At 51.6% G+C, this 22,975-nt stretch overlaps 3 protein-coding genes across 4 annotated transcripts; 1 reads left to right on the top strand and 2 right to left on the bottom strand.

Moving 5' to 3' along the window:
- The first annotated feature begins 148 nt into the window (after positions 1–148).
- GALE (UDP-galactose-4-epimerase) lies at positions 149–4,652 on the top strand. The gene is made up of 11 exons (XM_032863726.1): positions 149–307; positions 1,921–2,046; positions 2,197–2,312; positions 2,396–2,509; positions 2,790–2,966; positions 3,257–3,370; positions 3,459–3,525; positions 3,624–3,709; positions 3,807–3,884; positions 3,998–4,112; positions 4,281–4,652. Exons 2-11 carry the CDS (start codon positions 1,926–1,928, stop codon positions 4,337–4,339), a joined length of 1,047 nt encoding a protein of 348 aa, XP_032719617.1. The 5' UTR covers positions 149–307; positions 1,921–1,925; the 3' UTR covers positions 4,340–4,652.
- Positions 4,653–4,701: 49 nt separating this feature from the next.
- Positions 4,702–9,350, bottom strand: LYPLA2 (lysophospholipase 2). 2 transcript variants are annotated; one of them, XM_032863727.1, is made up of 10 exons: positions 9,133–9,350; positions 7,540–7,642; positions 7,223–7,254; positions 7,024–7,089; positions 6,507–6,554; positions 6,323–6,393; positions 6,109–6,182; positions 5,931–6,032; positions 5,655–5,846; positions 4,702–5,567 (listed from the first exon to the last, which is right to left on the bottom strand). In XM_032863727.1, exons 1-10 carry the CDS (start codon positions 9,333–9,335, stop codon positions 5,517–5,519), a joined length of 942 nt encoding a protein of 313 aa, XP_032719618.1. In that variant the 5' UTR covers positions 9,336–9,350; the 3' UTR covers positions 4,702–5,516. The 2 variants fall into 2 exon arrangements, with proteins under 2 accessions (XP_032719618.1, XP_032719620.1); XM_032863729.1 differs by having other exon boundaries at positions 5,655–5,828; positions 9,133–9,262.
- Positions 9,351–11,293: 1,943 nt separating this feature from the next.
- On the bottom strand, positions 11,294–18,088 carry PITHD1 (PITH domain containing 1). The gene is made up of 6 exons (XM_032863730.1): positions 17,841–18,088; positions 17,105–17,148; positions 16,668–16,745; positions 13,590–13,694; positions 12,786–12,894; positions 11,294–12,232 (listed from the first exon to the last, which is right to left on the bottom strand). The coding sequence occupies exons 1-6, from the start codon at positions 18,036–18,038 to the stop codon at positions 12,131–12,133; spliced, it is 636 nt and encodes a 211-aa protein (XP_032719621.1). The 5' UTR covers positions 18,039–18,088; the 3' UTR covers positions 11,294–12,130.
- Between the last annotated feature and the right edge of the window lie 4,887 nt (positions 18,089–22,975).

Raw genomic sequence — 22,975 nt, 5'->3', positions numbered from 1 at the left:
AACCAGCTTCCTTCGGTCAGCGCCTCCCCTGACGGCCTCTGGGGCTCGCGGTCGCTGATTTCCTGCGGAGCCGGGCTCGTCCGCTCCGCCTCTCGCCCCTGCGCCGAGCCGCGCCGCGCAGGCGCCTTGACGCCACAGCGCCTTTGGTCCTCCCGGCGCCCGGTAGCGCGCTCCCCGGTGACACGTTTCCTTGGGGGCGTGGAGGGGGCGGGGCCAGGTGGACCGTCGGCTCTTAAAGGGACCCGGACGCGGGGCGCGGGAGGCGGCGCCGCTGGAGGCAGCGCGGGGCGCGCGCGGTTTGGAGCAGGTTCGCGAGGCGAATGGGTGGGAGGCCTGGCGGGCTCGCGAAGGACTGGGTGGTCTGCGGAGAGCGAGGGAGGGCTTCAGGGATCCGGGCCGCATCCTGGGTAGAGTCCCACTAGGGCAGGCTCCTGCAGCTTTCAGCTCCCGCTGCCTTGGCTGGGGCGGCCCGGGTTCATTCATTCCCGACCCGGGGACTCCGAGCTCGGCCCCCTCGGAGCCACGGCCCAAATCCCAGACCGACGCTCACCGCCTCCTCCCCTCCATTTTGCAGACTGGGAAAGCCGAGGCGGCGATAGCCGACCGAGGTCACCCCGTTGGTCCGGGGCGAGGCTGTCCTCACCAGCCTTTCCGCCTCCTGGGACCCCATCCACGACCACTTCTAAGGCTTCCGCACGGTGGGGTGGGGGTGGGGGCGGCCTCGGCGTCCGGAGCAAAGTCCAGCTGAAAGCAGTGGTGAGGGGGAAGGGTGAACCGCTTGGCGCGAGATTAGCGACTTGTGAGCCTGGAGATCCGGATTCTAGCCGGGCTATCACAGCTGTGTGTCCTCAGGCAAATTACTTAACCTTTCTGACCTTAGTATCCTTCTTGGTGAAGTGCCAGCCGTCACACCTGGCTCATCAGGATGTTGAGGGAATCCAGGAAAATAATGCAGAAGTGCCCGGTACAGAGTCTGGCACGCAGCAACGCTCAGTTAAGTGGGTGGGGTGGATAAGCCCAGAGGGGGGATTGAGGCAGCCAGGAGGAAGGCGGCTGCGGGCCAGGCCACTCCGAATGAAAGACCTGAGTGTCTGAAACCTCCTCCCCCCACACCCTCCCACCCGCCGCAGAGTTTGTTCAGGGCGGAGGTGCACACCTGGTAGTGAATTCGGAACCAGGGCCAAGTCTACACTGCCTGTCTCTGTGGGGCCCAAAGTTGGGTGGGATCCTTAGCTCCTAGCGGGCAGTGACCCAGCTGGCCCTGGCATGCATTGGTAGAGGCTGAGCCAGCCTGATTGACCTGGGGTGGGGCCCACTCCAGGACCTTGGTGCTGCAGCCCAGTCGGGCTTTGCCTGCCTGGCAAAGCACCCCACCCTGGGGCCATTTGGTATATTTCCTGCTTCCTCCCAGCTGACTGTTGGAGAGGGAGTCTGGGGCACTGCCTAGAGAAGAGATATTAATCACTGGTCAGTTTGCACCTAGTGATGGCAGAAGGACTGGAAGGCCTGAATCGGAGCAGGCAGAACCTCCTACTGGGCTCTTGGGAGGCGCAGTGCTGCTGCCATGTTTACTTCTGGCCAGGACTGCCTAGTCCCCAGACACTTTGGAGGGTTTGGGTTTCATCTTCTCAGTCCCAGGTAAATTGGGAGTAGAAATTGTGGTGCCCGCACATCAGTGTCCCCACCCGTGCAGTGTGCCAGGCCTTTCAAGACCCGTACCACATCACGTTCATACAATTACAAGCTCAGCTTCTAGAGCTAGAAAGTGAGGCCAGGAGAGAATAAGTGATCTCCAAGGCCTGCAGCCAGATGTGGAGCGGGGCCGATTCACCAGGACACACTACCACTGCCCTCTGCTGTGAGCCGGAGGCCCTGAGCGGGCAGTCTCGGCCCCCTCTGACACTGTGTGTTCTGGGCCAGGTACGATGGCCGAGAAGGTGCTGGTGACGGGAGGGGCTGGCTACATCGGCAGTCACACTGTGCTGGAGCTGCTGGAGGCCGGCTATTTGCCCGTGGTCATCGACAACTTCCACAACGCCATCCGTGGTGAGCCCAGGGGCGGGGGCTCAGGCTTCAGGCAGGGATGGAAGGAAAACTGTGGGTTCCACACCACTTCCTATGGGTGTGGGTCTCCCTCATCACTGGGGAGCCCAGGACCCACGTCCTCCTTTGATGGCCTCCCTTGTGCTCAACCAGGAAGGGGCTCCATGCCTGAGAGCCTGCAGCGGGTTCAAGAGCTTACAGGCCGCTCTGTGGAGTTTGAGGAGATGGACATCTTGGACCAGGCAGCCCTACAGCGTCTCTTTAAGAAGGTAGGTGCTTGGAAGGCAGGGAGGGGGCACTGCCAAGGGCCAGGCCTATGCAGCGACCTCTGACCCTGGCCTCACCCCTGCAGCACAGCTTTACGGCAGTCATCCACTTTGCGGGCCTCAAGGCAGTGGGAGAGTCCGTGCAGAAGCCTCTGGATTATTACAAAGTTAACCTGACTGGAAGCATCCAGCTACTGGAGGTGAGACAAGCGGCAAGGTCACAGACACCGGGAGGCCCAGGCTCCCACCCAGGTCGGCAGGACCAGACACTGGATGAGGGCCTAGAGGGGACAGTCAGGCGGGGCCCAAGCTGTACCATTTTAGACACAGGTCTCTCCACCTCTCCATACCTTTCCACCCCAGTCTCACCATCTGTAAACAGGAATGCCCAAACCTCAGCCCCTCTCCCCTGTGGAGGAGGAAGCGGGGTGGAAATAATGTGCCAGGCAAAGGCCACTGACCCCTCCCCTCCGTGGCCAGATCATGAGGGCCCACGGGGTGAAGAACCTGGTGTTCAGCAGCTCGGCCACCGTGTACGGGAACCCACAGTACCTGCCCCTGGACGAGGCCCACCCCACGGGTGGCTGTACCAACCCCTACGGCAAGTCTAAGTTCTTCATCGAGGAAATGATCCGGGACCTGTGCCGGGCAGACAAGGTGAGGGCCCTCCTTGACCCAGCCCTGGTTCCACTCACGGACTCAAGGCTTCGCGTGAACCTGAGGGTGGGATCCTGAGCACCACCCACCCAGGAGGAAGGACGACTCTGGAAGCTGCAGTGACTCACCCCATGTCCTGGCCCTGGGCTGGCGGACCCAGCTACTTTCCAGGGATAGAGATCAGGCATGGCTGGGGAGCTGGGGGTGCAGGTAAAAAGCTCAGGATTGCGCCTGCGTGCGGCCTGCACCCTCGCCCCTCCCCCACACGTCCCCTGACCTGCGTCCCGCAGACCTGGAACGCGGTGCTGCTGCGGTACTTCAACCCCATAGGCGCCCATGCCTCAGGCTGCATTGGCGAGGATCCCCAGGGCATCCCCAACAACCTCATGCCCTATGTCTCCCAGGTAAGGGGGAAGGGCGGGGCAGGGCTAGGATTGAAGGGTGCAGCTCGCGCCCAGGGCCTGGGAAGAGCTGACTTGATCTCCACTCCAGGTGGCGATCGGGCGCCGGGAGGTACTGAATGTCTTTGGCAGCGACTATGACACGGAGGATGGTACAGGTGAGCCGAGGACCAGGAGGACCCAGGAGTGGGAGCGGGGGGGAGAGTGAGGGCGGACACAGTACTGAAATCCCCCACACCCAACCACCTCTCTGCAGGTGTCCGGGATTATATCCACGTTGTGGATCTGGCCAAGGGCCACATCGCAGCCTTGAGGAAGCTGAAGGAGCAGTGTGGCTGTCGGGTAGGGAGAGAAGGGAGAAGCGAGTCTGGAGAGGGAGATGGGGTCCGGAGAGGGCAGTTGGTCCAACCCGCCCCACCACCCGTTCCCTCCTGGGCAGATCTACAACCTGGGCACAGGCACGGGCTATTCAGTGCTACAGATGGTCCAGGCCATGGAGAAGGCTTCTGGCCAGAAGGTAGGCCGGCTGTACTCCAGCCCCACATTGGCTCCCCCTGCCCCGGCTTCCAGAGCGACCTGGGCCCTTCCAGGGCCAGCTCAGCTAAGCTATAGCTGCTTCCTCTCTCCCAGATCCCATACAAGGTGGTGGCACGGCGGGAAGGCGATGTGGCTGCCTGTTATGCCAACCCCAGCCTGGCCCTCAAGGAGCTGGGCTGGACAGCAGTCTTAGGGCTGGACAGGATGTGTGAGTTTTTGCCTCGACCCCTGACTCTGGATGCTGGCTTGACCTCTGGGAGGGAGTCAGGGGCAGGGCAGGGGCTGCCTGGGTCTGGGCAGGCCCACCCTGGGCTGCCCAAGATGGTGGGGTCCTGCATTCCAGTGTGGACCCTCACTCCACCTGCCCCCATCACAGGTGAAGATCTGTGGCGCTGGCAGAAGCAGAATCCTTCAGGCTTTGGTGCACAGGCCTGAGACCCTCCCCTACCATGCACCGGGCAAGGAAAGGACAACCGCCTGCTCTCCAGCCTCTGGTGGGAACCCAGGGGTCTCAGCCTCCCCTACCTCAAACCCCAGCTGGGCCTTCTCAGCCTACCAGGCACGAAGCCAAGGGTTCCACTGATCAGGAGCTGGGGGGGTCCGTAACTCTTCTCTACAGCAGGGTCCAGGAACCCATCGGGACCACCGGAAGTGAATGGGGGAGCAGCGGGGCCCGAGACAGGCACTAATTTATACTGCTCTGAAAGAGCTTTCCAAAATATTTAAAATAAAAGTTTTCTAACGCTGAGATTCTTACACACAATCAGTCCCTACCCCTCGGACAGAATCATCCAGCCTGAGAGTTGAAGCAATTTAATTTTATCGGAATCCAGGACACAACAAGAAAAACACCCAAAACCACATGGAGACAGAAGACAAGACACAACTCCTCCCCCACCTCCCCCCTGGCGCTAGAGTGGGGACAACTTGGGGGTGGGACAGCTGGGGGAGACCTTGAGCCTCAGTCCAGCCCTGCAGGCTCCAGGCCTGCGGGGGAGCAGGGTAAGGGGGAGGCAGGGCCCAGCCCCCACATTGGGGAGGCTAAGGGAAGGCCCCCTTCAAAGGACTCTGCCCCCTCACCAATACCCCTGCCCAGGGGCAGGTAGCCCACAGCAGCACAGGGGCCCAGGGCCATGGACACATTCATGATTGAGAAGCAGCTGGAGAGAAGGAGGAGAGACACACGATTATCTGGGCAGAATCACTTGGGGGTGAAGTGGTAGGTGGGGCCTGGGCGGGCCCCATGGGCCAAACCCTGAGGTCACAGGAGGGGGCCCAAAGCGGGGCTAGTGAGTGAGGTCCTGAGTGAGTGGGTCAGCGGCTGGGCCCCTTTCTCCCGCTGCCTACGGCCCTGCCCAATACTGCTGCCGGGGGGCCTGCCTCCAGGGACATGGGAGAGGAGGGCAGCCCACCCCCTGCTGCAGAGAGCCAGGAGGCTGAGGCCAGGAAGGAAGGCCTGGCCAGGCCTCAGCCCACCTGCCCCAGAGGCCTATGGAAAGAGGACAGGTCAGGGATGGCGGGGACGGGCTCGACCGGCTCAGATCCAAGATGGTGCCGCGTGTGCTGGGCCCCCCAAAAGCTGGGGGACTGCGCTGGGGGCCAGTGCCTCTGGTTAGACAGGAGGCAGCAGCTTCTCAAGAAACTCCTTCACAGCTGCCATCTCCTGGGGGTGAGGAGGGATTGTGAGAGGCTCCCAGCTGGAGGGAGGAGAGAGAGGGCTAGGAGCAGGAAGGGGCCCCTCATCACTGACCTGAGGACAAGAGCTGTGCATGACACCTGGGTAAGTCTTGAACTGGACCCTGGCAGGTGTGACAACAGACCGGAGCTTCTCAGCCGTCAGGGCCCCAAACCGTACTGGAACCATGGGGTCCAGCTCCCCATGGCACTGAAGGATGGCCAGGTCCTTGGCACTGCCATTGGCTGCCTGTGGGCCAGACAGGACCTCCAGGGCAAAGCCAATGCTTCGGCACAACTCCCAAGCCACAGGAGCCTCGAAGGGCAGGAGTGGGGTCACAGAGACACTCACCTGGGGGAAGGCCCGGTGCAGAGGCAGCCAACAGCTCAATGCGACAATGCCAGCCAGAGGGTGGGGACAGGTAAGGGCCGTGTAGAGGGACAGGGCCCCACCCTGGAGGGAGGAGAGAATGAAAGGTCATGAGGGCACAGCTCACCTCCCACCTCCCACCCCCTCTGTATCCCCTCACCTGTGAAAAGCCTCCCAGGACGATTCGATTGGCAGGGATCCCATTCTTCATCTCGTGCTCAATCAAGGCCTTGACTGGGGGAGGGGACATGACTGGGTAGGGGAAAAGCCGCTTGGGGGGCCCAAGGAAGGGAGCCAGACACTGCCCAAAGCTTTCTTGGGGAGGGAGGTGTGGAGAGAGGAGGGCAGATGCTGAGGAGGGGCTGGGGCCTTACTGTTCTCTGCTGCCTTCTTGATGCCAGCCTCGTCCTCGGGGGCATCTGGACTCAGCCCCATCAGGTCAAACCTGGGGGAGGAGAGAGGTGTTGGTTCCTGGAAGGCCCTGGCCAGCCCCCTGCAGCTCTCTCCACTCCCATCCTTTCTCCCCGGCCCCCCAGCACAACACCCCCACCAACTCACCAGGAGGGCATCACCATCTTCATGTTGAGGGTCACAGGGATCCGGGGTCTGGGGAGGGGCAGCAAGAAGGGCCATCATGTGCAGAAGGGATGAGAAAGCCACAGCAGAGAGCCAGGAGGGGGCAGAGTAGCCCCTGGGGGCCCCTCCCAACAGGGAAGGCCTGTGTTTAAGGTGTTGCTAGGCAACCTGCCACGTGGGGCTGAAGGCTGTGGTTGGGGCACCATCCGAGCAGCAGAGCCTGACACTCGGTGTGACGGGGTTGCAGCTCAGTGGGTGAGTACTTGGGGAAGGGGCCCAGGATCTCCTGGGTCTAGGAGATCCCTGCTCTAGGAGGGCCTAGGGCTGGGGGCTGGGGCTCCAAGCTCCATGAGAGTGAAGGCTGAGAATGGCGCCTCTAACTGCCCTGGGCCCAGACCGCAGGATGCAGCTGGCAGGAGAGAACAGGCCTGAGACCACAGGACCACCCCCACCAGCTGATCCCCAGTCTCAGCTCCTTCCTTGCTGGGGTGACACTCACGCATGGGGACAGATGTACTTGACGTGAGGGAGCCGGATGGTGGAGAGGGCGTCAGCCCAGCTGTGCCTGTAGGAAGGGGAAAACAGCACCGATGTGGGGAGGGAGAGAGGAAGGGCGCAGACCCCCCCCCCCAATCCTGCCCATTGGGCCCTTTTCCACCTTCCCAAGGAAGTACCTCCTCCCTCTCCAGGTCACTCACCCTGTGTCTCCAAGTCCATGTAAAAAAATAACCTGAAAAAGGGTCAGACATGGGGAGGTGGGAAGAGGGCAGTCACCACCCTACTCTCATTTCCCCGCAGTCCTCCAACTGCAGGCCACCCCCTGCGCCCCCAAGGACCTGGGGGGAACTGTGGCAGCAGCCAAACAGGCTATTAACCCGTCACCCCCCGCTTCAGTTTGCTCCCTTCTCAACTGTATCACCTCCATTTTCCCCACATCCCTTCCAGCCAGTTTCCCCGGCTGGGCTGGGGGCCGGGCTGGGGGCTGCTGAGGGCGGCTGTGGGTGGGGGGCCTTACCGCGGCCGTTTCCCGCTCAGCTCCAGACACGGTGGCAGCATCGGTGAGCAGGGGCACAGACATGGTGTTACCACACATACACTGCAGGCTCCACGGCTGGGGCCTGTGCAAATTCAGGGGAGCGGTCAAGAGCAGAACCAGGCGGTGGGGAAAGACTCCTGATACAGGAGAAGAGCCTCAAACCAAGGGCCCACTCAGACTGTCCGTGCCCCGTAACACCCTAGGTTCTGTCCCAAGGTGCACCAAGAACAGGCAAGGCAAGGCAAGCAAAAAGTCTCAGGCCAGAGCAGGTAGGAAGTTTGCCTCTCTTCCAGGGCTGAAAAGCAGAAGAAGCCACCCTAGTGCCCCTGGTTCTGGCCCACCACATAGCCTGAGCTTGCTGGGGATCCAGAGGGGCAGAGGGAGGGCTGAGGGGCTGTGGGGGAGGGGAGCCAGGGCATCCCCTGCTGTCGTGGTCCCCCCACTAACTCCCTCCTTCCTGCTCTCTGATCATCGTGCCTCTAATAGAGCCCCGGGTTCCCTCCTCCCCAACTCCCAGCCCTACTTGGAAATGAAGAGGAGAAAAATGCCAGAAAGTATGCTTTCAGACCCTACCCCCAACACCCCCCCCCCAACACACACATTTTCTCCAACCTCCCCCCGCCCCGACATCCAGCCCCCACCCGGCCTTCACAAGCAGTTTCTGGCTCAGCCATTCCTAGAGCCCCCAGGGCTGCGCATGTCCCCAGATTGAGGCAGACTCCCATCCCATAACTGGTGCCCCACGCCCCACTGAATGGTGCTACCTTCTACTGCTAGTGCCCACTGAATCCAACCAGGTCCCCCAGTTTGACCATGCTCTGGGACTCCCAAGCACACAAAAGAATGTGAGGCTGGTTGGGTTCTCCGCATCCTTAGCATCCTCCAAAGTCCCCAGAAGCTACCTGCCCCTAGGCGCCTACCTTCCCAGTGGTGTCCACCCCCCCCACACACACCCCTCCCACAGCTTCAACCTTCCATCTCTGACCCCAAATGTGCCTCTCCATGTGGGATCCCTCACCTCTGACCCTGGGGTCCTTCTTCCCACACAGGGATGCACCTTTCGTCCTAAGCTGGGATTCCCTTCCTTCCTTGCTGGGAGACTTCCACCTCTCACCCCAGGGTCCCCCTTCTCAAAGTGATGTCTTCCCCCCTGAACAGGGAAGGGAGCTCCCCACAGTAACTACTTCCACCCTAAGCCAAGGGCTCCCACTCTCCACACTAGGAACGTCTGTTCTGACCAAGGGTCGCTCCCTCCCTACAGTGACATTTTCTACCCTGAGCCAGGACCCTGTCTTCTGCCCACAAAGGGGTGTTCTACTTTTGACCCCGGGGAGCCCCAGCCCCACAATGGGATCTTCCATTTCCGACCCTAAGTCCCTCCCATCCTAGCCGGACGCCTTCTTGCCCCTCTCTACCTGCAAAGTCCCCAAGACCGGCCAGCGCCTCTTCGCACTTCACTCCCCACCCCCATCCCTCACAACCGCGGTCGCCTCCCCACTCGCCAGGACCCCCGCGGAGATCCGGTCTCCTCCCCCCACCCTCCCTCTGTCGGCTGGCCCCGGACAAGGGTACCTCCACTCCCTGGGGATTTCGAGACCTCTCGGGCGATTCTCCTCTTTCTCCTGCACAGACACACACTCTTCCCCCTCGGCCGCCCCCGCCGGAACTTCCGTTCGAGTCCCGGGAACCCAGCCATCGCGCTGCCGGAAGTAGCCTGGCCAGCGGTACGGAACCCGGAAGTGGGCGTCGGCGATCCGCCAGATAGGAGCTGCCATGTTGGGTACGGTGGGGCCACTCCCCATAATGAAGCCACCGAGTCACCGGCAGGTTCTAGGCAGCGCGTCGGTAATTCCCGCCTGCTACCACCGCCCAGGCGCCTCCTGAAGGAGAGTTACGCGGAAGGAGAGCCAGCGCTTACACTAGCATAGTTTCGGATGGATCATACACTGGATGGAGGGCATCGTGCACTGAAGACATCCTTAGTGGCCAGCTCGGCCTCCACTCTTATTCTAAAGATGAGGAAACCGACGCTCAGGGAGGGGAAGAAAACAGCAATTTCAGGATGACACTGTAATGCTGCCTCTCTGCTCTTGCTTCCTGAACTGCAACACGGTGATAAATACCACCCTGCCTACTTCACAGCTTTACTGTTAGGCTCAAATGAGGCCGTGTGGAAATGCTTTATACACTGTCAAATTACAGCCTGAGGACTTAATGACTAGAAAGACCCCTGGGAAAACAACAGAGATCACATCAGGACAGCTGGACAGGAAGCGTGTCTTAGCTCTGCCCTCAACAAGCATTGCCTTGTGGACAAGGCACAGAATACCGTCAATGAGCTCCCCTTGTTAAGAACAAAAGGGCTTCATTTTGTCCCTTGCTACACTGATAAAGTGGAAATGGGCTCCGGGGCCACAGAATGGCTGGAAAGGGAAGCTAACTGGGTTGAAGGGCTATGTCCCTAAGAGAACATGTGGGCATCTACAAACAGGAAATGAGTGATGCTGCTACCTCTGCTACCTCAGTAGCTTAGGATTCTCCCAGTGTAACCTACAGTAGTTTTCTTGAACTGAAAGAAAACAGCAAACTTGGGAACTCCGAGTACTTTTCCAGACTGAGAGGCAGTTTGTCTGAATTGCTCAACAGGTCACAAAAACAGAGCCTAAAATACCAGGATTCTGAACAGGAAATCTTTTGAGTCCTGAGGACTGCAACAAGCCGAAGAACCGGACTGGATGTCAGAAAGGGAAGAGTGTGCCCAGACCACGTAATTGCCAGCCACCCACCCCCTGCTCCAGGAGCTCTTCTAGGTCTGCTTATAGAAGAGCAAACAATTCCTCCTGCACCCCCAATTGCCTGGGACCCTGGGGCACTTCTTCAAGTTCTTGTATAAATTCTTCAGAGGGAAGTTTCAAATTCAGAAGCCCAGCCCCGGGGCCTGCCTGCAATTAGGCTTTAGTTAGTGGAACTAATGAAGGGATAGTCTGCTCTAAGACTTTCCTCCTACTCCAAATTTTAAAACATAGCCTTTATTTTTTTTATCTCCAAAATGATCCAACTGAAATAAAGAGGCTGTGGCTGAGGAGTGGGACCCTTAGAGCATCAAGAATTGCATTTGCACTCTGGTTGATTTCAGGTTACGTTTTAGAAATTTTGAGGCTTGACAAAGCTTGGCTTTCCCTTGGACAGGCTGGAGAAATAGTGTGGGCCAACACTTCAGAGGAATTCTCTCAAGAGGATGAGATTCAACACTAATTCCCATTATTCACTGTTTCTTTTTTTGCGAAGGAAGAGAATAATGACCATCTCAAATCCCCTCATTTTAGATACTTAAACTGTCTCCAGTTGCTGTCTTGACTTAAAAAATTTAAGTCCAGTCTTGGGTCCGCATACGCTGCTCACTTACTTTCCTTGCTCTCATTTCTTCTGGTGAGCTCCGGAATCTGTTCTCCCTTGTTTTGTAAATGTCACTCCACAAGTTACTTCCTCTCATGAGAATTGGACCATGGTTTGTAACCTCACCTTCCTCTTTACAAAGTGTGGGGGAGCGGGGGGGTGTAGGAGTGTTTTTAGTCCACTGTACCTTTCCTGGAGAAAATGATCTAGTCTTAAATTGTGGCACTAAAACCTACTTAATACAAAACAACAACAGAAAATGTCAAAGTTGCATACAGTTCCCAGTAAAGTAAAAGTTTCATCAGTACTACCAAGAAATCAAAAGAATATACAAACATTAAGTCTGGCAAAGATTTATTAGGAAGCTTATTAGTTACGGTGAATAAAAACCCATGAACAGAAGAACGGAGATCTCCAATATCGGGCATTGCGCTTACGACACTAGTTAGAAGCTAATAAACATTAAGGATGTCCCAAGGGGAATCTTACATAAGTCCCAATCTTATCCAACCAGGATAACTCACAAACACAGAAATGATGCCCATGCTCTCCCCAGACTGCTTACCTAGGCAGTAAGAAAAAAGACCTCCTCAAGCTATTAAGCATCATCAGGCGATTCCTGCTCTTCTAGCTCTAACCATGGGACACTAGTACATGACAGACAACTCCAAGCTGGGCAACTTGACAAGAATGCTGAACGCTGACAGGAAGAAGGAGCAAGCAGGGACAAGTATTTCTAGCTGGAGACCCTCCTGATGGCTAACAGAAACACAGTGCTGAGGGCTTCAGAAAGTTTACTGGAGCCCAGGAAATAGTTTCCATTTTTTAAAAAAACAAGTCACAGAAAAATCCTGCCACAAAGCAACAAGACACTTGGGATCCCATGGCCACACTGACTGGAAAGGCAGACATTACCCAACGACTGCCAGATGCTGACCAGCCCAAGACTCAATTTCTAGGCCCTAGAGAACCACGATTGTCCTCAGCACCCACACTACCCTTTCCGGTGGTGTGGGCTTCTTCCTTTGGCCAGGTTTCTGCAGCAAGCCCCAAAGACAAAGCTTGGCAGAGGCTGTGGCACCAACTCTCTCTGGAACCCTATCTCTCTGTCCTCCCCAAAAGGATGCTGTACATCTTCACCGACACAGCGCCTCTGTGGGAGCCCTGGCCAGTCTTAGGAAATGAAGTGTGTCTGTGGGGTAACCTGATGGACCCTGTGGTCTGCCGGGTTGGCTGATGCTTCGTAATTGCAGATGGTCACCTCATGTCGGCGAAGCTGCAAGAAAAGTGAGAGTCTGGGTCAGCTGGTCATTTCCCAGACCACACACTGGAGTAGTCCTTATTCAGGTTCATTTCTGGAAGTCATCTCTTCCCCCTTCTGAAACTTTTACCCTAGGAAGACTGCAAAGATCACTATCAATAATTTACCCCATAACTCAAAAGATTTATTCCCCCACTATTACGGTGCCATCATGAGAGGAGAGGACCTTATCTATCTTGTTTATTATCTTATCTCTGGGTACCTGAAACAAGAACATTATCAAAAATATCAATGAAGAAAAGAATCTCAAAGTGAAAAAAATGAATTGATATCAACTGTATTATTTCAATTCCCTTAAAAATACCTATGCCCTGTCAAAAGAGATGGACCGTTTACAGAAACGAAACCAAGAAAAATTATACACAGATTGAGAGCAAGTGGTATCTCACTTGCTCTTTTTTCCTTTCCTTAGAGCATCCATATCGCAGCGTACAGATGTAATCAAATGTATGTACATACGTGGGGGATGGCGGGGGGGAGGTTAGGTATGCTTCCCGCCCCTTCTTACCTCAGTCCATTCTCCTCTCAGACCAATATAGAAGACCTTTGTGGTATCAGCTCCAAAGTTTTTTGAAATATGAATTGAGAGATGATAGACGTTTGAAAAACGAGAAATTCTAGAGTATGAAAGGAATAGATAGAGAAGACACAGGTTAAAATTCAATGACTATCTCACCACCAGGACAAAAACAACAATTTCAGCTCTAATTTGTGGTTAAAACCCAGGTAAATGTTGGAGAACATTTGGACTCTTATGTATCATTCTTCTCTTCTGGATAAGAATTGATTCAGTGGAAACTGCCTGAGCATCTACCAGGTCCTGCTCCAAGCAACAGGAATAGAAAAATGAGTCAACACTGCCCTGCCCTCAAGGAGCAGGAATGAGAAATGCTGTCTGACCAGGCAAGGATTCCAACCCAAGTTCGGTGTTGATCTCACCAACCTTCCCATTAGGAAAAAGAACCAGTGAAGACGTAAGGTGGTCTTGGGTAACGTGGCCTATTGTAAACCCACTATGCAAAGAAGAATTCTGAAACCATCTTTCCCAAGACCACCCGAGGAGATCACTCAGATCTGTCAACTTACAAGTTTAACAAGTCTATGGATAGCACTCTATCTCTGCCAAAAATTAACCAAGCTAAGGATCAAGTTTCCTCCACTGTTTGAACTCATTTCTCATGCTAAGAAAGCAGGAAATAGGCCAAAATTAAACTGCAAGCTCAGTAAGTGCTAATGCATATATGTTCACTGCAAATGAACACCTGCTGTTCCTCAGGAGACACCAGAGAGTGGAGACAGGCCAAGTGCTTACTTTGTAGCATACTCTAATTCTCCTGTAAGATCCCGATTCAGACTAAAGGTCTGATCTGGCTCCCTGTCTGTATCATCAAAGGACATCTGTGGAATGTTTTTGTACCTGAGAAAGAAAAGGGAAGAAAAATCAAGAAACGTGCCTTATCACACTGTGCATATTTTTCAGTTTTTCCAAACTCCTTATTGACTCAACTGCCTTCGGTTTTATCAAAAGGAGATCAAATTTTAGGGATGGCATTTTACTGGCATTTATACACAAATATCTTTAAACCAACAAGAAAAGAGCTGAGAACTGCAACATAAGCCAGTGGCATCTCTGAGTGGGTTAAGATCACATGAGAAGCAACACACAAAGAGGAGGCTCAACCCAGGTCACGTGCAGCAAATGCATGGAGAGAATCAGCAACTCAGCACATTCAGACCTAGCTGAGGAGGTTAAATGAAACAGCTTACTCATGGGAGAAAAAATACTTTTGGCAGAAACCTATTAAACAAAGTTAAGAGGTAAGAGCAGGTAACTTAACCCTTGAGCAATTTTTGTGTTCAAAATTACCCTACATATTGAGTCCTCTTACAGTTCGTTAAAAAAAAATAAAATTTGGGGTTTTCCATCTGCCAACTCACAATGAGCTTTGGAAAGTCAAGTAAAACTGCTAGTGAAGAAAAAGGTTTTCAAAGAAATATCTAAGAAACAGCTGTCTCCTCCATAACTCACAGATTCTAAAGACCTAAGCCACACCCCCACCATCTCTACAGTGTTTTATTAACACACCCACACAGGAGGGGCCGAGACATTAGGGGCAGCAAAACACATGTAATTTCAGAAACCAAATGTTTGCTTCAAAGTGTTTCTAAGAATGATGCACAGAATAATAACAGTGAACATTTATGAGTAGCATTATGACAGGCAGTGTAGCACTGTAGTTAAAAGCAGTGTCTCCGGAGCCAGACTTCTAGGTTTAAAGCGTGGCTCTGTCACTTACCAGCTGTGTAATTTTGGGGAAGTGATTTAACCTCTCTGTATCTGTTTCCTCACTTATAAAGTGGGAATAGTGAGAGTACGTATTCCATACAATGATGAGATTAAACTGAATCAATTCTAAGATATGTACACTTTAAAATTTTACAATGGAAAATTGCAAATATATACAGAAGCAGAGAGAAAAATACAATGAATATCCATTTTATTTATCACTCAGCTTCAATAATCAACATTATCTCTATTTCCTATCACCCCCATTTTGTTTGTGCTTGATATTTTAAAGCAATCCCAAATATTTCACCCATACTTCAGTATGTACTTCTTTTTTTTTTTTTTTTTTCTTAAAAGATTTTATTTATTATTTATTTGACAGAGAGAAACACAGCAGGGGCGCCTGGGTGTCTCAATGGGTTGAGCCTCTGCCTTCGGCTCAGATCATGATCTCAGGGTCCTGGGATTGAGCCCTATGTTGGGCTCTCTGCTCAGCAGAGAATCTGCTTACCCCCTTCTCTCTGCCTGCTGCTCTGCCTACTTGTGATCTCTCTCTGTGTCAAATAAATAAAATTTTTAAAAAGAGAGAGAGAGAGAGAGAACACAGCAAGAGAGGGAACACAAGCAGGGGGAGTGGGAGAGGGAGAAGTAGGCTTCCTGCTGAGCAGGGAGCCAATGTGGGGCTCAATCCCAGGACCCTGGGACCATGACCCAAGCCAAAGGCAGATGCTCAATGACTGAGCCACCCAGGCGCCCCTTTAGTATTTATTTCTAAAAAGTAAGGACTTCTTAAAATACCACTCTTAAAATTATACCATTTTACATCAATTAACAATTGACAATAATTCCTTAAAATCATATAACACCTAGTCTGTGTTCAAATTTCATTAAATACCAACTTAACCTTTCTAGATGTGTCAGTGGCATGTCACAGTTGAATAAGCAAATTTTTTAAAATTAATGATATGTAAGAGAATTACAATGAATGACACCTTAGATCTGATAAAGTATAATATATGTAAAAGTGCTCAGAACCAAGGACTATTTAAGTATTTGTACCTGCCCTACCATAACTGGACATTTACTATGTTCCGGACTTACTGTAAGCTCTTTACATGTTATGTATCATTCAATCATCTCCACAGTCTTAAGAGGTTCACACTATTACTACTGTCATTTTACATATGAGAGCACTGAGATAAAGAGAAGGAGTGCCCCAAAGTCATGCAGCTCACCAGTGTTACAGCCAGAATTTGAACCCAAGCAGTTTATTCCAGAGCCCACTCTTCACAACGCAACACAGACTTCTGGTTTTCTCAAGTCTATCTATCTCCCCAGTAAACATGTCTCCAAAAGCATCAACTCAAACGTACTGTCTCCTTAAAATGATTAAATATGTGGGTTTGGTTTCAAATTCGTTTCTAACTTTCAAAAACAGTATCAATTTCTTAAATTTCTCACTTAAATTGACCAATTTTTCAGGAAGAAATTTTTTTTTAAGTATGAAGTTCTTCTGGTATTTCTTTCTCTACCAGTCAAAAAAGTTTCCCCCTTCTTTTAGGAAGGCTATGCAGGACTAAGGCAAGCTGTCAAAAATGGAGTACTAACCCTGGTAGCAGCAGATCCAGTGTTACAAGAGGTTTACAGAACTTTGCTAACTAAAGGACATGCACATGCAGTTGGAGAAGTAATTCCGTGTCAACGAAACACACGCTAAGATTTTAACCGTGTGAAATAATATGGGTAAATTTGGAAACTAAGCCCAAGAGTAGAAACCATAAAGATCATTGAGATCTGCAGCTGGGTTACTAAGAAAACAGCAAAGTCATCAACAACTGGCATTTATAGGATGCTCTCTCGATGAATGGTGTCATAGCAAGTACTTTGAAAAGATACAAGCTACTGGCCCTAAAGATGGTTAATCTAAAAAAGTCGTTAAATCAGGAAGAGATAAGTGTATTCTGATGCAGAACAAGACCAAGATTTGGGCTGGGGGATATTTAACCCAGTAAAAAGAAAAAAGTGTGTCATTCTGGAATAAAGTGCTACCAGAGAAAAAAGAGAACTAGGAGCTTCCTGAGGGCCTCAGCCCTGGCCACTTACAGTCTCATCTCAGAGGGGTGTGAGTCATCGTCCTCTCCCATTATGATGATGCCTTTGAGCTTGACATTGCCTGTAAATCTGCCAGAATGCAAAAGAAGTTGTCAACCTGGGTATGAACTTTTGTATAGCTATGTGACCCTGGACAAGACCCTTCCCCTTTCTGGGCTTCAGTTTAACTCACGTGTCAGACTTGTACCAGAACATTTCTAAGATCCTGTCTGCCTCTGGCATTCTGCAGTTCTAAGATATTTACCTTGACTCCTCAGTTATCTTTCAACAGATACATCTTTATGCTTTCCTCCTCAAACCCACCACACTGTCATTTCTCCCATTTCTAGAAACAGATGTGTGCCCTTGACACAACCAATGAATGAATCCTGAGAAGACAACTGGGTATAGCCTATCTAGCCTGAGGCAAACACCAAGGAGATACTTACGGAATATTAAACAGAAGCTCTTCATCTGCATCACTTTCAACAAACTGGAGGGGACGGGGAGTGGGGAGGAGAAAGCAACAAATATTTGCTGAGAGCCTACAATTTCAGGCGTCTTCCACCCTGTTCTATGACTGGAGTTCAAGGCCAACAGTCAACCTCCCTGGGTGTTCCAGCACTTATTAACTTGATGCTAATAAGTTAATAGTCTATAGACCATCCTCTGGGAGGGTTTTTCCATGGGGAGCCCCTGAATGAACTTCCAGACCCAACTAGCCTGCTGAAATTGTGTGTAAAAATCCGTGCCAGAGCGTTCAAACGGTTCTGTGACCCCACAGTGGTAAATGCTCTAGAAAGGGTAGCACGCTTCTTCCGCCCAGCCTGTCTTTGGTCTGCATCAGGTGATATGATTAGGCAGTCATTGGGACTAGCAGCCAAACAGTAGGGAAAACGCCCTCACGGCCATCCTCCGCTACCTCCTGAAGCTCTGGAAGAGAATACTGACTGTGTAAAGCCAAAGCGCCCCTTCCCCTCTCTGGGCCTCAGTTCCTCTATCTGCAAAATGGGGAGACTCGACCCTGTTTTCTTCCCAGGGGCAGGGCAGCTGACGGGCACGGGAAAGCGCTTGGCAAGCGGGCTGTCGTTATTTTTAACAGCAGCACTGAGGCCGACAGAGCAAACGGGAGGCCCCGCGCGGGTCCCCGCCTCGCCCGCCCGCCCCAGGCCCCGGAAGGCCCACCTTGGAGCGGTCGGTCCGCTCCTCCCACGGCTTGAAGACGCCGCGGCCGCTGCCCTCCCGACTCTCGTTGAGGCACTGCAGCCGCTCCAGGTCGATGCGCAGGTAGAGGCCGTAGGCCAGGCCGCGCTGTTCGGGCGGCTCCTCCCGCTCGGCGGCGCAGCGACAGCCGCCCCCGCCGTGGCTGTGGCCGTGCGACATGGCGACGTCGCCGCCCGCGCGTCCCCTCGGCCCCGCCGCCGCCGCCCGCACAGCGCTCACCCCACTCCGCTCCGGCCGCCAAGCGCGCCGCGGCCGCCGCGTCGTAAAAGGCGCCCCTGTGCGGCGCATGCGCCCGGAGAGAAAGGGGGCGGGACTCGGAGAGCGTTTGACGCTTGACAAGCGCTTGCAGGTGCCAGGGTGTCAGACCTGGAGGGGGATGGTATGGCTCTCCCCGCTACTCAGGTGTGGAAACTGCAGCTCAGAGAGATTAGGCTCCCGTTCCGAGTAAATGATGGGGTTGGGATTCGAATCCTCCTCCTCATTAGGCTAAAGTCTGTACTCTTTTGCCACCAAAGTTGGGAGTCAGTCGAGGAAAGCGTGAGCAGTGATAAGGCACGGAGGGTTGGGAGCATAACGTTATCGCAGCTTCGCATGTGCACCAGCAGGCTTGTAAAGCTCACAAACTCACTTTCATAACCACTCTCTTCATAGTGGGCTTAGCGGTCGAGAGCAGGCTTCACAGACGACCGGATATGGAGACAAGTCCTGGGTCTGCTACTAACACTGTGACGCTCTCAGTAAGTCATTTTCCCCATCCCGGGACTTCGTTTCCTCGTCTGTAAAGTGGGAATGATAACATGTTTCATACGATCACAGTGAGTATTACATGAGATAATGAATTTAAACTCTTCACAGTGGCTGACACATGGTAAAATTTCAATGGCCGAGTCAGGTCTTGGTTCATATCTAAGAACCACGGACTTCCTAGCCATGTGGACTTGGGCAAGTAACTCAACCTCTCTGAGTCTCAGTTTACCACTGTAAAGTACAAGGATCGGACTAGATGACCTTTAAATCCCCTTGCCATGTGACGTGTCAGAGCAGTTTTTTCAAATAGCTGGTTGTGACCCATTAATGGGTCTTAAAACCCATTTAGACTGCTGTGACTAACATTTAAAAAAAATAAAATAGTGTATAATTTAAAAATTCAGAATATATCACACAATTTATAGAATTTTGGTTCCAGTTTGGGGTTTGTGTACTCAGGTGCAATGTAAAGTGTTTTTCATGTTGTGGGTTGAAGTCAAAAGAATTGGAAGCCAGTGTTTAGAGTTGAAATGATTTTGGATTCACAGTAGACTGTGTTCTTACTGCTGGGGGGGTGGGAAGGGTAAAGACAGAGGATGTAGAGAGAGTTATGGGATACTCTGGATACCCTGTTGCCTTTCATGCCTGGCTCGGGAGTGCCCAGACAAGACTGGGGGCTGGCAAAATACAACAAAAAGATATCCATCTGGTTAAGTTCCACTCAAAAATATTTTGATGTCTGGGGTGCCTGGCTGGCTCAATCAGTAGAACGTGCAATTCTTAATCTCAGAGTTCTGAGTTCCAGCCCCACACTAGGCGTGGAGCCTACTTAAAATGTTTTGATGTCCTAGTTCAATTCTTTGTGAAATAGGAAAGCTTGGTTCTTGTTAAGAACAGTACAATGTCACAGATTATTTCTACTTTGCAATCGCAGTTTCAGGCCAGGAGCCTGGCACATAGTAAACACTTGGCAAATATTTGTTTAATTGGATGACAGAAGCCTTTCTTTGGGAAGACCATGTCCCACTGCAGGACTAACACAGGCCTTACCCAAAACAACTACTCACTTTTGGCTTCTTTCCTGTCATTTTCATCACTCTCATCCTTTACTGATGTGTTGAGCACTAGGTTCCAGGCATTATACTTGTGATTGTGTAGATTACCTGGGCAGTTTTTTTCTGGGGCAGTTTGGCTTGGACTGGGTAATTTGGAATGGCCCTACTCACCTGTCTGGTTGATGTCGGCTGTCCACTGAGGCAGCGGGGCTATACGCCTCTAGCAGGCCACCTGAGCTTAGTCACGTGGTGGCAGTTACAGAGTTCTAGCAACGAGAGATGGAAGACCCAATTGCATGAGCACTTTTTAACCCTCTTCTCCTGTAATCTTTGCTAATGTGCCATCAGCCAAAACAAGTTTCATGGCCAAATCCAAACTTAAGGGTGGAGGTATTGACTACACCTTTTGACTGAGAGAACTACAAAAGCCTGTGGCTCCTTTCCCCTCCTCCCCAATATATCTGTATTAATTATCTTTTGTTATGTAACCAATTACTCCCACACGTAACAGCAAAACAAGTTAGTATTTATCTCAGTCTCTCTGAGCCGGGAATTTGGGAATGGTTTAGCTGGGTGGTTCTGGCCCAGTTCTCTCACGAGCCTATAGTCTTTCAAGGCTTGACTGGGGCTGGAGGATCCACTTCCAAGATGGCGCACTCACATGGCTGGCAAGTTGGTACAGGCTGTTGACTGGAGGCTTTACTTCGTTTGTCATACACACCTCTCCATAGGACTGCTTGAGTGTCCTTAGGACATAATAGCTGGCATTCACCAAAGCAGAGAGAGCAAGGAAGAAACCATGTGTTTTATGTGCTAGCTTAGAAATCACGTATTGTCAATTCCTGGATATCCCATGGTTCCACAGGTCAGCCATATTCAAAGTGTAAAGAACCTGTGTCGGGGTATAAATAGCAGGAGATAGAACTCATTAAAGGCTGGCCACCACACTACCATCCATGCTAAGTGACCATTGACAATGTCTTTCATTTTCTCTTATACTTAATTGGTAATTTAAGTGAAGATAAAATTCATCTCAAAATTTGAAGATATTGCTGTTTCCTTCTAGCTTTGAGAAGTACACTGCCATTCTGATTCCTGATTCTTTGCATGGGTGTCCCCCCGCCACCCGCTCCCTTTCTGGAAGCTTTTAAGCTTTTCTCTTGGTCCCTGGTACTCTGAAATGTGATGATGTTGTGCTTTGTTGTGGCTCTTCTGTGAGTCGCTGTGCTGGAGACCTGATGGACCCTTTCAGTTTTGGAATCTTAGAACAGAAAGTGAGCATACAGGTTAGGACATCTGCACACATGTGCACAAGGCCCCTTGCAGAGGAACGCAGTTAGGAGCATGAAGAAAAGGGGGCATGGGGCTACCGGGTCCTGCTTTTCTACCTTCCACCACCCTCTAGAGCAGAGCTCTGAGAAGCCAAGAAATTGGAATATGGCCTTCCAGGTCCTTGTGAAGATTTATTTCTAAAGGTAGCCCAATAGACTGTATTTCATTTAACAGCTCATGAAATCCATTTGTAACTTTTTAAAAAGATTTTATTTATTTGAGAGACTGAGAGCATCAGTGGGGGGAGGGGTAGAAGAAGAGGGAGAAGCAGATTGCTCACTGAGGAGGGAGAGCCCTGGGATCATGACCTGAGCTGAAGGCAGACGCTTAATTGACTGAGCCACCCAGGCGCCCTTCATTTATAACTTTTTTTTTTAAGATTTTTTTTTTTTAATTTGACAGAGAGAGAGAGAGAGAGATCACAAGTAGGCAGAAAGGCAGAAGCAGGCTCTGCTCTGCTGAGCAGAGAGCCCGACGCGGGGCTTGATCCCAGAGATGCTGAGATCATGACCTGAGTCGAAGGCAGAGGCTTAACCCACTGAGCCACCCAGGCGCCCCCATTTATAGCTTTTTAAGTATGCCTCCAAGGTGTGTACTTTTACCCCAGTCCTGCAAATATTAGGTATGGCCTGCCGGGCAAGTTGCTTAGTTACTCTCCTCAGATTTGTCATACCTAAAGTGGCAATAATAATAATAATAAATTCTGTAGGGTTTTACTATCAGGGTAATGTGAGATCATGCATGGAAAATGTTTGGAACAATGTCTGTAGGAAAAAAGTTAAAAAGTAACTCACGGTTGCGAAGAGCAAGACTTTGGCTTAGCGCCCCCTTCTGGTTGAGTGGGAGAACTGCAATTGCTTCAAAGGGCCAGATTCGGGGGAAACCAGCAGTTGCAGAGTAATTTAGCTGTGATTTGGGAGTAACACCCTTTGGCCTCTGCTTATTGGGCTTACTCTGCCTGTCCCTTCTCTTGAACTCTTATGCTGCAGGGGTGACTGAGAACAAATGGAAATTCTCACTAACTTCTAGGGCTCTGTGGCATAGGTAGGAAAAGTTTCCAATTTTTTTTCTTTCTCTCATTCTCCGGTTCATTGGGAATATTTCTGTGGTTCAAAGACTGCTAAATTTGTACCTTCTCACCCGTCTTAATTAAGCTGGGAGGAGAGAACCGTTTTTCTTTTGGTTGCCTCTGTGTGGCAATCTGAGAATGTGGTAAAATAATCTCTAATAACCACATGGCACTGATAATATGCCAAACACTTGGCCACAAGGTCCCTAGGGCTTTACTTATATTGTGTTTTAAACTTCATAATTGCAGGCGTCCTATTATGATCCTCATTTTATAGATGATAAAACTGGAGCACAGAGAGGCTTAGCAACTTGCCCAAGGTCACACAGCTTATGAATATTGGGACCAGGACTTAAACTCAGGCTGTCTGTACTCTTAACCACACTAAACCTTCTCCAAATAGTTAATTACCATTATTGAGTATTTCTGAGTGCCAAAGTGAGACCCCAGAGCTCAGGCTTTAACCACCAGGCTGTACTTAACCAGGGGGTTACTTTGGACATTCATTTCCCTCAAAGCTTCAGTCATAACAGTCCTTTACTAAATGCCCATTCCCTGTGGGGTACATCACCTTATTCATCATCAACATCCTGGCTAACATGTCCTGAGCGCTTTCTATGTGCCAGGCACCGTCTTTGGCACTTTATACGTTTTAACTCATTACATCGTTGTATAATAGTTCTGCAGGGCTGATGTATTTTCCTCATTTTTGGAGGAAGAAACAGAGACACAGAGAGGTCAAGGGACTTGCTTAAGGACACACAGCTAGGAAGTGTGGGATTTGAAGCTGGGTGGCTTTGTAGATTACCTGGGGGTCCAGGCTGTTGTAATTGCTTTGGGGGTCTTTGATGCTGTTAGCAAATATTTCCAGTTCTCTGTGTCCAGGCACACGG

This window comes from Lontra canadensis, unplaced genomic scaffold (genome assembly GCF_010015895.1).
Source record: "Lontra canadensis isolate GAN:19392208 unplaced genomic scaffold, GSC_riverotter_1.0 scaffold25, whole genome shotgun sequence".
Lineage (NCBI taxonomy): Eukaryota > Metazoa > Chordata > Mammalia > Carnivora > Mustelidae > Lontra > Lontra canadensis.
This window is presented reverse-complemented; position numbering and strand designations above follow the sequence as displayed.

Bases quoted from the DNA above. Each gene is read 5' to 3' on its own strand.
- GALE (XM_032863726.1), top strand. From the start codon at position 1,926: ATGGCCGAGAAGGTGCTGGTGACGGGAGGGGCTGGCTACATCGGCAGT. The intron at 3,710-3,806 runs GTAGGGAGAGAA...CCTCCTGGGCAG, and splicing joins AGGAGCAGTGTGGCTGTCGG to ATCTACAACCTGGGCACAGG. The intron at 4,113-4,280 runs GTGAGTTTTTGC...CCCCCATCACAG, and splicing joins CTTAGGGCTGGACAGGATGT to GTGAAGATCTGTGGCGCTGG.
- LYPLA2 (XM_032863727.1), bottom strand. From the start codon at position 9,335: ATGGCAGCTCCTATCTGGCGGATCGCCGACGCCCACTTCCGGGTTCCG. The intron at 7,090-7,222 runs GTGAGTGACCTG...CCCTTCCTACAG, and splicing joins CATGGACTTGGAGACACAGG to GCACAGCTGGGCTGACGCCC. The intron at 6,183-6,322 runs GTAAGGCCCCAG...CCCCTCCCCCAG, and splicing joins CAAGAAGGCAGCAGAGAACA to TCAAGGCCTTGATTGAGCAC.
- PITHD1 (XM_032863730.1), bottom strand. From the start codon at position 18,038: ATGTCGCACGGCCACAGCCACGGCGGGGGCGGCTGTCGCTGCGCCGCC. The intron at 13,695-16,667 runs GTAAGTGGCCAG...TTTCTTTCTCAG, and splicing joins CACCCCTCTGAGATGAGACT to GTACAAAAACATTCCACAGA. The intron at 12,895-13,589 runs GTAAGCACTTGG...TTCATACTCTAG, and splicing joins GAATTAGAGTATGCTACAAA to AATTTCTCGTTTTTCAAACG.